The 15,441-nt window shown below is 43.2% G+C and overlaps 1 protein-coding gene across 1 annotated transcript; it reads right to left on the bottom strand.

The window, feature by feature from the left end:
- Positions 1–4,359: 4,359 nt before the first annotated feature.
- On the bottom strand, positions 4,360–15,202 carry LOC132890745 (tubulin beta-4B chain-like). The gene is made up of 4 exons (XM_060927922.1): positions 15,043–15,202; positions 8,343–8,451; positions 8,121–8,231; positions 4,360–7,832 (listed from the first exon to the last, which is right to left on the bottom strand). The coding sequence occupies exons 1-4, from the start codon at positions 15,097–15,099 to the stop codon at positions 6,775–6,777; spliced, it is 1,335 nt and encodes a 444-aa protein (XP_060783905.1). The 5' UTR covers positions 15,100–15,202; the 3' UTR covers positions 4,360–6,774.
- Between the last annotated feature and the right edge of the window lie 239 nt (positions 15,203–15,441).

Genomic DNA, 15,441 nt, shown 5'->3' with positions numbered 1-15,441 from the left:
TTGATGCTCATGATGACCAAACCACTCAGACGTTCCTGGGACATGGAAGATCTCAGATAGTTTTTGATCATTTTTAACTTGCTGAAGCTCCTCTCAGCTGAGGCAACTGTCACAGGCAGAGTGACAGCAATTCTCAGGGTTATCCAAAGGTTAGGATAGAGTTCCTCCAGATTTTTCTCACAAAGGAAAGAAAGTAGCTCAAAGGCAGTCATATTAGCTGATGGTAGGTCCTCTTCTGGACTTGTCTTTGGGGTAAGAAAAATCTACTCCTGGCTTGAATGGACCTCTGCGCACTAACTCAGTCCACATACAGTCCGTTAAGACTGGGGGCCAGTCTGCTGGACCATGTGGTGGAGCAGAGACTGTTACTTTAGGGTCTGAGCTAGCTTCTGATGCTTGCTGTGCACACGTGGTTGTGTGAATAGTGGCCGAGGCTGCCTCTTCTTCCCGTGTCTGTACTTGACAACGGTGGCTGTACTGGACCTGTGCTGCTGCTTGTACTGGCTGAGGCAGCTGCATATGACTCATCTGTGCTGGTTGAAGGTGGCTCATCTGTGCCTGTCCTATCTGGTTCTGTCCCTCCACTGGCTGGACTCTGTGCTGCTTGTTAGAAACTTAATCATAGCACCTGTAAAATATAGCTAAGGCTACTATTAATTCAGCTCCATCAAATTGGCTGCACTTGTTTTACCTTCAGATACTGTACTTAAAATGTAGGTGATTTAGATTATTATTTAGCACCATTGTCATAATATTTCACAAGTTTTATTTCTTCACTAATATATCTGCATCTATATTTGCCTGTGGGCTATCCAAGCAAACAAAATTCAATCTTAGTAAATATTTATCCATTACTTTCCATTTTGTATAAGTGCAGTTGTAACTACACTCAGAACGATTGATATAATGCTTAAATTGTAGAAGCCAACAAGACGCACACGGAGACCGCCCTGTTTTGTAGGTCAAACACCGACTAGCCCCGTCCCTCCCTCTCTCCCACCCGGAGAGGAAAGTTACCTGACTGCTGTTCCCGCGGTTCATTTTCATGCAGTTCCTTTTTCCTTTTTTCACTCCCTGAGGGATAACTCCGCTTCATCTTGCTAGGTTGATGCACAAGCACTGGGAATCTGACGTGTGCGAGCAGCGCGACGGATGGTCACGTCCCCCCCCCCCCACACACACGGGGCCTCTAGGAGTTTGCGGGGCCCTATGCAACGTGCGTACCGGTACTGACTTCGGTTGCTTATTTTACAGTTAATATTACTAAATTATGTACTGTGCATAGACTAATACCAGAACAGTTAACATTTAGAGTTCCACAGTAATCCTGTTTCAGTGTGTTGTCTGTACATACATGTGCTTGGCAGTTGTTCTTCAAATAAGCTAGTTGTCCTTTTCCTTAAAAAGACAAAATATACATCTTTAATTTGAAGGAGTACATTGATAAGAAACAAAACATTTACTGGAACCAAGCCTTCTCAAGTTCAAAATCACCACACAGAGGCCTCCAATTATTTTACATACAGCTTTATTTGGTTGTTGCTGTGTACTTTTGTAAAAAAAAAAAAATGTCCAACAACTTTAAAAAAAAAAAAAAAAAAGCGTCAGCATAGACCATGTACATTTTACTATAGCCTACTCAGAACCTATCTGGCCTGAGTTTCCCAAAAGCATCGTAGCATAAAGTTCATCATTAAATGGTAGAGCAAGCAGCACAATGAACACTCTCTCTCTCTCCTAGTTAAGGCGCTCTTAGGGTTGAGGCTTTTGGGAAACCCACCCCTGTGCTTTATCAGCCACATTCTTTTCAATACAGCTTTATTCACATACTGCTGTCTTCTGGCAAACACATCCACAAATCATAGCCCTTCTTGACTCTACACTTAACACCGGCAAATTGCTCAACCGCTGGTCACTCATTGTATTTCTCAAGACAGACTTCTCATCTCATCTCATTATCTCTAGCCGCTTTATCCTTCTACAGGGTCGCAGGCAAGCTGGAGCCTATCCCAGCTGACTACGGGCGAAAGGCGGGGTACACCCTGGACAAGTCGCCAGGTCATCACAGGGCTGACACATAGACACAGACAACCATTCACACTCACATTCACACCTACGGTCAATTTAGAGTCACCAGTTAACCTAACCTGCATGTCTTTGGACTGTGGGGGAAACCGGAGCACCCGGAGGAAACCCACGCGGACACGGGGAGAACATGCAAACTCCACACAGAAAGGCCCTCGCCGGCCCCGGGGCTCGAACCCAGGACCTTCTTGCTGTGAGGCGACAGCGCTAACCACTACACCACCGTGCCGCCTCAAGACAGACTTGATTAACTTTATCACAGAAAAACTGCACTCACATGATGCAGTGCTCACAGGTAATGCGAATTCTCACTATCCCTCTGCTGCTGCTCCCCTGTTGGCTGCGTCTCACCTGAATTAACTTTCTTCTTAAAGTAAGAAGAAATATCTGTGGACTTTCTCATTGTCTGCAAATTTTCATAGCACAGCGACTAATCATGGCTAGTAAGCTAACAATACATCACCCTACCAGTTAACACAAGCTAGCTATCCCTCAGCTACTTAGTTAGCTGGGTAACTTAATTCAACACCATCAAAAACACTGAGGCCAGTCAAGCCAGCCACCAGAGTTTCCTGAACACATGCCCTCCTTCCTTTACGTTTTGTAAGACTTACTTACCCATTAGCAGTCAAGTGATCTCTCAGCTGTGCAATGACAAGAGACACGGCCTAGCTCAACTGCTGCTGTCGGTGAGTGTCAGTGAGTGAGTGCACCTGCAGCAGCAGGCCAGGGGAAAGGGAGGTCGGACAGTGAGTGATGGATGGTCAAAAGCGGATCTGCATTTGAACACATCATTGAAGCTTGTCCTCTCCCTTCTTCAAAGACTAAACAGAGGTTCAGTCACATCCATACAGCAGATCAGGAGGCAACTGTCCGGCTCAAGGACTTCACCAAATAAATAAATACGTATATGCAACTGGGGGCGGCACGGTGGTGTAGTGGTTAGCGCTGTCGCCTCACAGCAAGAAGGTCCTGGGTTCGAGCCCCGGGGCCGGCGAGGGCCTTTCTGTGTGGAGTTTGCATGTTCTCCGTGTCCGTGTGGGTTTCCTCCGGGTGCTCCGGTTTCCCCCACAGTCCAAAGACATGCAGGTTAGGTTAACTGGTGACTCTAAATTGACCGTAGGTGTGAATGTGAGTGTGAATGGTTGTCTGTGTCTATGTGTCAGCCCTGTGATGACCTGGCGACTTGTCCAGGGTGTGCCCCGCCTTTCGCCCGTAGTCAGCTGGGATAGGCTCCAGCTTGCCTGCGACCCTGTAGAAGGATAAAGCGGCTAGAGATAATGTGTGTGTGTGAGATGTGATGTATATGCAACTGGTCTGGCTTTGGGGAGGTGGGGGCAGTGGGGTGCCAGCAAATTTATATGGGTGGCCATGACCCCCCCCCCTTGGTAGTGCCATTGTTTATGGAATCTGAATCCTTCCACTATCACTAGAGGTTTGGGGTTCAAGTGGTTTTGCATGATCTTAATTTTGTTGAATTTCTTGCTGGACAGTTTGTCCGGGCTTACTAGGTTGTGTAGGAGCTTGTATGTTTTAGCTCCCATTAGACTGAGAATGGAAACTTTCTTCTCTGCCTCCACGTCATATGCATCACAATACAGTCCATCTCTTTCAATGCAAGTTTCCCAATCTCTATTGGCACTATCAAAGTCATCTACTTTTCCGACGAAAGACTGTCACTCTTGATATTTACCTTTAGCTTGCTTGCCCGTAGTTTACTGTGTGCCATGTATGGTTACTCACGCATCTTTTACTAGCCTTGACTACCCCTCTAGTATGCTGCTCTTTTAGTTTCTGTTGCTGTTTCAAGATGTTTCACTGCTGCACACACCATGTATCCCATGTGTAAAATATTTTGCAGCGATAAAAATGCATCGCCATCTTGGTGTAACACAGTTCCATTGTTATGCTAAGTAGTTAAAGCTCCTCACATTTGGCTGTTTCTGTAGGGCCATACTGTTTACCTCAAGCAATAGGAAAACAGTCCCAAAACGGAGAAAAGCAACCCTCAGCACATAAAAATAATCACATCTCCTCCGCATGATATTGTTCTTGCGAGACATGGGAAAATGCCATGCACAATTAAAAAAAAAAATTAAAATTTCAGATGACATTGCAGTCAGCACCTTTAACTTCTTAAAATATTTAAGAAAAGCCAAATTTACTACACTGACCCTTGTGCCAGAACACTGCAACAGAGCCCTATGGGTCTGAAAAGGAATACAAGAATTTTAAGATATCATGGATTAATCACTGTAATAAAATACCCTGAGGTTGTGATTATTAATTGCATGTTTTATTGGTATTAAACAGACAAAGAACTTGGAAGGCACATAAGAAACACAGAATCTGAGAAACAAATAAATCAAAAGGGGGAGAAAAGGAAAGTTGAACAGAAAAATGTGGAACATTGCACATACACACACATACACACTCTCCTGCACAGGACTCATGTGGAACATTGCACACAGTGCACATATGTATATATTCTGTATAGAGAGCGTGCACGTGACGTCACGAGGTCACGTGATATTTGTTTATCTGCCATCTTGGACGGCATGGCCGCACATAGAACTTAGACGAACCCGTTCTAATTATCAAGTGTGTGGGAGTAGATCTTTCGAGAATAGTTATATCTTGTTCAGCATTTGGTTGTACCAATAGAAAGGGCCAAAAGGAGGGCCTGTCATTTTATAGATTCCCTGCAGACGAGGAGAGACGCGCAAAATGGGTGTCCGCTGTGCGAAGAGAAAACTGGTACCCCAGTTCTACCAGCCGAATTTGTAGTGCACACTTCATATCAGGTAGGTGTAATCTTCTAATACATTTATATCTGATCTTGAATAATAATTCTGCACAAATAGTGGTGGTGTGATTTTTTTTTCAGACAAAAATGTACATATTTACAACCCTGTCATTATCTGGAACTGAGTTTAGATTTTGAACAATTCTTACGATAAAACGTCCTGCATAGTCTCTTTATGATAAACGTCTTAATGCCACTTACCCGTGAGGTTATTAAGTAGACATTCTTCTTCGGAACCTTCCAGAGGTATAGTTGGGATACCCATCCCACAACAAAATATTTATAAGCTTCCAGGCTCTTGTAAGCTTTGAGGGCTTTGCCAGTGTAACACGATTCACGATTAACAAGAAAATTGTAAATGTCGTGGTAGGCCAGATCTGGCAAATGACGCGGTACGCGGTGGTCCGGATCACCGTATTTTCCATACAAAATGAGGGCATTAATTAATTATTTTTCCTGGATTGTGGTCCGGTTCACCGTATGCTGTATTATATTACGATATAAATAAAAACTTACCAAAATCATACTGTGTTTGTCATTTAATACGAGTTTTTTTACAAAGTCGTACATCATTTGTTATTTTTTCTCAAACCGGAAGAGAAATGCATGCGTAAAACACACGCGCAATAAAAGATACCAGTTCTAACGCATGTAAAAAAGCGGGAGCTGCCACGAGGGAAGTGAAAAATAATTTTACCAACTTCACAGTAAGACTTTTTATTTGTCTTCTGAACTTGGTGGTCCGGACCACACCTGAAAACGGCGTGGTCCGGACCACAACGGTAGTCCGGACCACCGCGTACCGCGTCAAATCGCCGGCACCGCAGCTCCGAATTTCCCTGAACAAGGATTGCGGCAAGTTGTACGGATCTGCAATCCCCAACCTGGAACACTTTTCCACGTAACGCTGCCTCACGTCACCTTCAAGATGCTGAACAAACTTAGACAAGTTATCGCGCGATGTAGATGGGGTATTTTCCGAATTTTCTTGGGGATTACTCCCTGGATCCATTACGCTCGCGCAAGGTAAACAATCCTGAAGCCGTCCAATATGGCGGAGTAAACACAGATGGGTCACGTGACTGCACATCCTCTATATTTTGTCCTTTTTCCAATAGTATGTTGCACTAGTGTTACAGCTCCATGATACCTGTGGCTACCTCACTTCCCTGTCACTTTATATGGCTCTACACCGCTAGTGGATGTCGTGCCACTACCAATTCTTGTTTGTTGCTGTCTTTGTGAGCAGTTGTCCATATTTAGCTCTGTCTTTATTCCATTTTATATTATCCATCTTTATTCTGTGTATTCTAATTTTTTCATCTCTCCATTTATCTATATTTTACTCTGTACTTGAGCTGCCACAACACCTGAATTGTCCTTATTTAGCTTTGTCTTTATTCTATTATTTTATATTTGTCAATCGTATTATCCATCCATCCATCATCTGTAGCTGCTTATCCTGTGCAGGGTCGCAGGCAAGCTGGAGCCTATCCCAGCTGACTATGAGCGAGAGGCAGGGTACACCCTGGACAAGCCGCCAGGTTATCGCAGGGCTGACACAGAGATAAACAACCATTCACACTCACATTCAGACCTACGGTCAATTTAGAGCCACCAATTAACCTAACGTGCATGTCTTTGGACTGTGAGGGAAACTGGAGCACCCGGAGGAAACCCACGCAGACACGGGGAGAACATGCAAACTCCACACAGAAAGGCCCTCGCCGGCCGCTGGGCTCGAACCCAGGAACTTCTTGCTGTGAGGCGACAGTGCTAACCACTACACCACTGTACTGCCCCAATTGTATTGTATTTTATATACATACATATATATACACACACACACACGTTATGAAAAAAAAGTTACTGACAAAATATATTTAAGGCTCCTCTTCTTCCTCCTCATCAAACTCTCCTTCTTCTTCAGCAGTTGCTTCCTGGTACTGCTGGTACTCAGACACCAGGTCATTCATGTTGCTCTCAGCCTCCGTGAACTCCATCTCATCCATGCCCTCACCCGTGTACCAGTGCAGGAAAGCCTTGCGTCTGAACATGGCCGTGAACTGCTCGGAGATGCGCTTGAACAGCTCTTGGATAGCTGTGCTGTTCCCAATGAAGGTGGCAGCCATCTTCAGGCCACGGGGTGGGATGTCGCACACAGCTGTCTTCACGTTGTTGGGGATCCATTCAACAAAGTAGCTGCTGTTCTTGTTCTGCACATTCAGCATCTGCTCATCCACCTCCTTCATGGACATGCGGCCACGGAAAATAGCAGCCACCGTGAGGTAGCGACCGTGACGTGGATCACAAGCAGCCATCATGTTCTTGGCATCGAACATCTGCTGGGTTAATTCAGGTACAGTGAGAGCACGATATTGCTGGCTACCCCTGCTGGTCAGTGGGGCAAAACCAGGCATGAAGAAGTGCAGACGGGGGAAGGGCACCATGTTGACTGCCAGTTTGCGCAGATCAGCATTGAGCTGCCCAGGGAACCTCAGACATGTTGTAACTCCACTCATGGTGGCAGAAACCAAGTGGTTGAGGTCACCGTATGTTGGTGTTGTGAGTTTGAGGGTGCGGAAACAGATGTCGTACAGGGCTTCGTTGTCAATGCAGTACGTCTCGTCCGTGTTCTCTACCAGTTGGTGGACAGACAGTGTGGCATTGTAAGGCTCCACCACTGTATCGGAGACTTTGGGTGAGGGCACAACACTGAAGGTGTTCATAATGCGGTCAGGGTACTCCTCACGGATTTTGCTGATGAGCAGGGTGCCCATGCCTGACCCAGTACCACCACCCAGCGAGTGAGTGAGTTGGAAGCCCTGCAGGCAGTCGCAGCTCTCAGCCTCCTTACGCACCACATCCAAGACTGAGTCCACCAGCTCAGCACCTTCCGTGTAGTGGCCCTTGGCCCAGTTATTACCAGCACCACTCTGGCCTGTAGAGAGGAAGCATTGACAAGTATAGTTTTACAGCTAGCAGGAAACAGTAGGTGAATCAAAATGAAGTGCACAGCCAAAATTCATGCAAATTTGAGTGCAAGACAGATGACAATCAGATTTACTGCTTTGCATCTGCACATTAGTGCAAAAAAAAAGGCAAAGAAAAAAAGAAAGGGCAAAAAAAAGTGTTGTGTCAAGTAATTGATGGTCCAGCTGCTAAAGCTGAGTGAAGAACAAAGCACAGCAAAAAAAAGTGGCCCATTATAGTGTTGTGTAATAGTTACCAAAAACAAAGTTGTCAGGTCTGAAAATTTGCCCGAAAGGTCCAGACCTCACAGAGTCCATGGTACCCGGCTCCAAATCTACTAGGACAGCACGGGGGACATACTTGCCTCCTGAAAGGATCAAAATGAAGTTTAAAAAGTAAGCAAAATGCAATAAATGTAAAAAAAAATTATTAAAAAAAGGTATCATAAAAAAAAAAGATAACCTTGAAAAGCCCTCACCTGTAGCTTCATTGTAGTAGACATTAATTCTGTCCAGCTGAAGATCACTATCGCCATGGTAACTGCCTGTAGGATCAATCCCATGCTCATCGCTAATGACTTCCCAGAACTGAGGGCACAAAAAAAAAAAAAAAAAAAAAAAAAAAATTAAAAAAAAAAAAGACATATACATACATATATACACACACATTTTTATATATATAAAAATATACACACACGTGATATATATATATATATATATATATAAAAAAAACAAACCGTGTGGGAGATAAGGCCAGACTGGTGGACACTGACCAGTAATTTTCGCATTTGTCTGTATTTCAAAAGCATCGGCCCGGATGGCCAATAAAAAAATAATTTGAATGTGTCCAGCTGTATTTCAAAAGCATCAAACCAGATGGCCCATGATAAAATTGTAAAGATATGGGCCTAATCTACTTCCAATTTTCTTCCAAATTTTACACTGGGCAAATACATAACACAGCCTGTGAAACAGGGGACCCTGCGGGCATGACTTTAAAAATTCATAACTCAGCCACCAATGGTTCTAGCCCCGCCAAACTTTACAGGCACATCCATCTCCCCGAGACCTTTCGAACCACCCCAGGCACAGCCCAATCTGATGTCAGGAGCAAGCGCAGATCACAGAAAGCTTTAGCACGAGCCGTAGCTCCAGCCGCTTGCCTGCGCGGGGATTTAAAAATTCATAACTTGGCCACCGAAGGTCCTCGCCCTGCCAAAATTTACAGGCACCTCTCATTCCCCGCGTAGCACACTAAATAAGACAATAATAATAATAATAATAATAATAATAATAATAACTCATTATTACCTCGCCCGCTACGGAGTAAGCGGGGTGAGGTATTGTTTTCAGTCGGGTTTCTTTGTTTTTCTGTTAATGATATTACGGGAAAACAGCTGGATTTATCTTCATGAAACTTTCAGGATAGATGGGCATTGGTCTCAAGTAGAACCTCCAACATTTTGAGGGTCATCCGGTCAAAGACACCAAAAAGGTCAAAATAATTTTTGTTGTGGCTAGAGGCACTAACCACTATGTCATCGTGCTGTAAGAATATGAGTGTTACAGTCGTGCACTGCACACACACGTGTTCCAATTAAAATGGCCAGTGAGTGTATACAATTTGGTTCACCATTCCAAATAATTGGACTAGACTAAAGAAACCGGTTTCAGATACGTTTATGCTTATTACAGAGGAAAAGTGCGTTCTACTGAACTCTAGTGCTGGGCCATTTCTGGGAAATAAGAGTTTCGGTCATGGCAACAGCATGTGTATGTCAGCCTCGGTTCAGAGGTTTCAGTTTCAAAAACTAAGAGGTAAGAGTAGAATAATATAAAGTACAGACACTTGGTATACTTTACTGCTGTGATTTTTAAATTGTTCCTTTTTGGATTATACACTGGAGATCAAAATTAGAGAACAACTTATAAAAACTTGAATAATTTTGAAATAATACCATCTTCACTGCTCAACAGTTTAAGGACATTTTGTTGTGTCTATACCATGCTACAACAACACTTTTTCACAAAATGGATAACGCATTTCAACAAAAAACCTGCATTTTGCAAAAAATGCACTGATCAAAATTAGAGAACACTTTCAGGTGCCTCCCACTTAATGGTGCTAATCTAGCACATGGTGCTAATTTCCTTGATTATCAGTCAACCCCTATTTAAGTGGCATTCTAACTGCCAGTTTCATTGACTTTGCAAGATGGTGGGTCGTTCTAAAGTGACTGAAAGCCTCCGGCAGCAGGTTGTCCAGATGAAAACCAAAGGGATGACCCTATCAGCCATAGCAAGACGAGTTGATCGTTCCAAATCTGTGATTTCAAGAATATTGAATCTTTACAAAACTACAAACTCATTCAAGTCGCCCAAGAAGGCTGGTCGTCCACGGAAGACAAATGCAAGAGAGGACAGGTCACTGCGAAGGATGTCAATGGGTAATCGTTTCCATACTGCAGGTGGAATTGCTCGCCAGTTCAGTGCTGAACATGGTAAGGATCTGTCTCGCCATACAGTGGCTCGCCGTTTAAGAGCATTTGGACTGAAGGCCCACACTGCAGTGACCAAACCTCTCATTAGCAAAAAAAATCAAAAAGCTAGACTGAGCTTTGCTGAGGAGCATGTTGTGTGGACAGAGGAGAACTGGTCCAGGATTCACTTCAGTGATGAAAGCAAATTTAATTTATTTGGGTCTGATGGGAAGCATTATGTTCGGCCACACATTGGAGAAAGACTAAACCCAAAGCGTGTAAAGAAGTCAGTGAAAGGTGGAGGAGGAAGTGTCATGGTTTGGGGCATGTTTTCTGCTGCGGGAGTTGGGCCTCTTGTACAGCTACATGGCCGAGTGAATGCAAATGTGTATCAGGACCTTCTTCAACAGCACATGGTTCCTTATTTGCGTTCATCGCCCGATCAGCCTGCAGTCTTTATGCAGGACAATGCTCCATGTCACACAGCAAAACGGGTAAAGAATTTCCTTGAAGGTGAAAACATTGAATTAATGGCATGGCCTGCCCAGAGTCCTGATCTCAACCCAATAGAGAACCTCTGGAAAATCCTTGGTGACAAAGTTATGGTCAAGAAACCCTCTACAATCACCGAACTGTGGAGGAGGCTGGAAGAAGAATGGACCAAAATCACACCAGAGCAGTGTGAGAGACTAGTGCTATCCTGTGGCCGCAGATGTGCTGAAGTCATTCACAGCAGAGGCCTGTACACTTCTTACTAATTGCTGACTGTTGTAACCTTCAGATTTTTGTTCCAGATTGTTGTTCTCTAATTTTGATCAGTGTGTTCTCTAATTTTGATCAGTGTGTTCTCTAATTTTGATCAGTGCGTTTTCTGAAAAATATTTTTTTTTGTGAAATGCCTTTAGTCATTTTGTGAAAAAAATGTTGTTGAACCATGATATGGACACAATAAAATGTCATTTAACTGTTGAGCAGTGAAGATGGTATTATTTCAAAATTATTCAAGTTTTTATAAGTTGTTCTCTAATTTTGATCTCCAGTGTATATGCACTATATTTCCTGTATGGACATGGTATCAGAAAACAATTTTATTAATAAGCAGTAAACACATGTACCCACAAGGTACCTATTTTTTTCGCGATATCTTCTTTCATAAATTTCACTATATCTTCCTTCGATAAATTTTGGCGGGACGGGTGCATTTGTTTCCTTCATAATAAGAATGACAGTCATGTGCTTTGGATGATGTAGATTTATATTTTAACAGAGTTTCTATTTTCTAAGTTCTCATCCAGAAGACTTTAGTCTGAATGCCAAATGATATTACCATGTCTAGTTTTGAGTCATTGTAAAAATAATGTTCCAAGTAACTTTGTTTCTTTGACTCCAAGAAACAAAAGTTACTTGGAATCTCGTACTCAAAATTTTAACTCTATTATGTAAGAATAGTTGTATTGTTAATTACTAAATTTCTTATACACTTATTACATCCTTGCCCCCATACTTTTTTTCTAGACACGGAACTGACGTGTACTATTGTTTTCTTGGGTATAACTTTAAGCATATTTTTTCTTGAATCTCATCTCATTATCTGTAGCCGCTTTATCCTGTTCTACAGGGTCGCCGGCAAGCTGGAGCCTATCCCAGCTGACTACAGGCGAAAGGCAGGGTACACCCTGGACAAGTCGCCAGGTCATCACAGGGCTGACACATATGCCGCTCTTCCACTACAAACGCGGCTGAGTCGGGCTGAGCCGTGCCGTGCTGAGTTGGGCTGAGTCGAGCTGAGCGGGGCTGTTGGAGTTGCATTTCGACTACAACCACGCTGAACCGTGCTGGCTGGAAGTGGGTGGACACATTGGGTGGAGTTAGCGAAAGTGGGTGGACGTCACGTGATGTCGTTCGGTTTGGCTCGCTTCAGCCCCACTCCAAAACCGTGTGAGTTTTGGGTGCTAAGCAGGGCTGAAGCGAGCTGAGTCGTGCTGTTCTGAAGTAGTCGAAACGCGAGCCATGTCGGGCTGAAGTGAGCTGAAAAAGGGTAGTGGAAAAGGGCCAATAGACACAGACAACCATTCACGCTCACATTCACACCTACGGTCAATTTAGGGCCCGTTTACACGAGGATGCTGTCGGGTAAAAACGACTAAATATTTTATCAGAAGTGCCTTTCATCTACACGGGGACGGCGTTTCCGAGGCTGAAAAACGGATAAAATTGAAAACGCCTTCCAGAGTGGATAAGTTAAAAACAGCCCCCGTTGCATATCCGTCTAAACTACCCAATACGCGAAACTCTGCTCGGATCTGCTCACGTCGGGTACGTGTTTACGTCATACATATGTCATATACTGTACATGCCAGCCCGGGAAGTAAGAAAGTAAGTAAAAAAGTAAGAGCATGTCTGATTACATCGATCCAACAGACCTTCAAGCTGCCCTGTGTTTTAATGCAGTAGATGTGTTTTCCTGCTCACCCGCCCGGCTGGAGCTCCTCAGTTTGGTGTCGCCAAGTCACACACACACACACACACACACACACACACACGCGCGCGCCGCCTATTCAAGCCGCTCGTGAAACCATAAACCCGAGACTGAAAACAAAACTAGCAGCCGAACGGGTTTATTTTGCTGAGATGGACACTGCCTTTTCTCTTCTTCACCGAAACAAGAGTGAGTGTTACTTAATAAAGGCAGATTAAAAGAGTTTCGGTTTGCTCCTGCTCCTCCCTCGAGCACTACAGTACCTCAGCCGGACCGGTGTTCTGTAAAGTTATCCTAGCAAGTTCTCATACAGACCGTTTTATTATTCAAAAGAAGTCATTACAAATTATTTGACTCGGCCAAAGACTCGACCAATACGCACAAAACATAAAAATCGGCAAATGCGTGAAATTCTCACCGATTTTCTATCAGCCCAGCTGATCGGTGGGACAAAACTACTGTTGAATTTTCCTACCCTCCTGGATTTTGTGCATGTGCAGTAGGCTTGGTAGGACAAATCCAAGAGGTAGGATAACTTTACAGAACAGCGGCGCAGATGTGCAGATCAGACAAGACGGAAGACGTTGCGCATGCATGCAGACATAGCGGAGACATTTATGCATCACCGTATAGACGCAGATTTCCTCCTTGAAAACGGTCGTGTAGACGCGGAAAAAAGTGAGAACGAAAACGGACTTTTGCGTTTTTGTTTCAGACCGTCCCCGTGTAAAGTGGGCCTTAGAGTCACCAGTTAACCTAACCTGCATGTCTTTGGACTGTGGGGGAAAGTGGAGCACCCGGAGGAAACCCACACGGACACGGGGAGAACATGCAAACTCTGCACAGAAAGGCCCTCACCGGCCACGGGGCTCGAACCCGGAGCTTCTCACTGTGAGGCGACAGCACTAACCACTACACCACTGTGCCGCCCTTTTTCTTGAATCTTCTGACATTTTCTTGTAAATTATATTCAATTTGTAGTGTAATTAGCAACTAATGTCTAGTTTAATTTGGCCTTTGAAGATCACAAAAATGTGCCTAGAAATAGCTGAGAAGCCATCTCCAGGCATATAAAGCCCTTCAGCTTCAGGGCCCTGGACCCCTTCTGTGCCTTTGGCCTGTCATTTGGACAGGCTGAAATTTGGACAGACAGACAACATTTCAGACTTGTCTGTCCTGTGACAGTCTGCTTAAGGGTTGTTTTCTAATCAGGGCACGCAAGCTAAAAATCACATTTAACATTTATTATCTTCAATATCAAAAGGCTTGACTAAATAAACTTGGCTGTTTATTATAGCCCTGTGATAGCTCTATTTACCATGCAAAAAAAAATTTGGTGATAACGTTATTTTTGGTGAATGTATGGCAATATATGTCATATTTAGCAAAATTACTCGTGTCATTTAGAAAAAGTGCTTTTTTGACTACAGGTAGGTCCAAAAGGGATGCACTTAAATCATTCTTTATATCATAAAACAAATATTTGGTTCCATATCATTGGAAACATAGTTAAGTTTTAAATGTTGAATGCCAGTAAGTTTTCAGACTATTTTGATCAAATTAGTATGTAATTGTGTCAAAAAAAAATGTCCTCTCCGAGACAGCTAATTTTTCAATATAAAATAACATATCTAAAATGATTATTTTCATCCTAAAATGTGGTCAAGATATTGGGACATAAATATTAGAGACAACTAACACAAAGCTTACAGCCTTATATTTAAAAGCACTATGGAAGTAGTGGATTGTCAAAAAAAAAAAAAAGTCCTCTCTGAGAATCACTTCATTTGTTTCTCCCATCTTATAGCAGATTACACAAAACTACCATATACACACACACGTCAAAAAAATTACCTTAAATCTGTTCTTTAACTTGTCCTTCACTTAAAAACTGGTACAAGAACCAGTTTGAAGCAATTTGAATTTTGGACCCCTGTGACACAAACTTTGTACCCTGATTTATTTCCCACACAGAGAGAGAGAGTGAGTGAGTGTGAGTGAGTGTGTGTACACATTTATATATAAAATTTATAATTAAGCCTTTGATACAAAGATACGAAAAATGATGGCCATTTTAAAAAAATAAAATAAAAACTTTAAAACAAATGGGACCATTAAACAAATCACCAAGAGCTAAACAGACTGAGGCCTTCAGAGAGTCTCGGATAGAGACCCGGAAAACCTGTGAATGTGTTCAAAAAACCGTCTTTCATTTCTTACCTTGGCACCAATTTGGTTGCCGCACTGTCCGGCTTGCAAATGAACAATCTCTCTCATTCTTCACGCTGTAGAAAAAACAGATCAACTGATGAAAAAACCTCGCCTGCGACAATAAAACAGTAAATCCCAAAATCGCTTCTGTGGTCACCTTACGTCATGCGCCCGCCTCCCTGACGATTTAATTGGTGGAGTGTTGTCGCGCGTCATATGACAATTTTATGACTATTGGCTGAAGTTGCGTACACTCACTTATGATTGGTTGATAGTGTGACAACGTCTTTTTTTTTTTCTAAAAAAAAAAAAAATAAATCAGCATCAGAATCAGAATCAGAATGCTTTTTTTGGCCAAGGAATTTTACACAAGTAATTTAGTTCCGGCAGTTGGTGTCTCTCTAGCGA

Source organism: Neoarius graeffei, chromosome 8 (genome assembly GCF_027579695.1).
Source record: "Neoarius graeffei isolate fNeoGra1 chromosome 8, fNeoGra1.pri, whole genome shotgun sequence".
Taxonomy (NCBI): domain Eukaryota; kingdom Metazoa; phylum Chordata; class Actinopteri; order Siluriformes; family Ariidae; genus Neoarius; species Neoarius graeffei.
The sequence above is the reverse complement of the archived record's forward strand: the minus strand, read 5'-3'. Positions and strand labels throughout refer to the sequence as shown.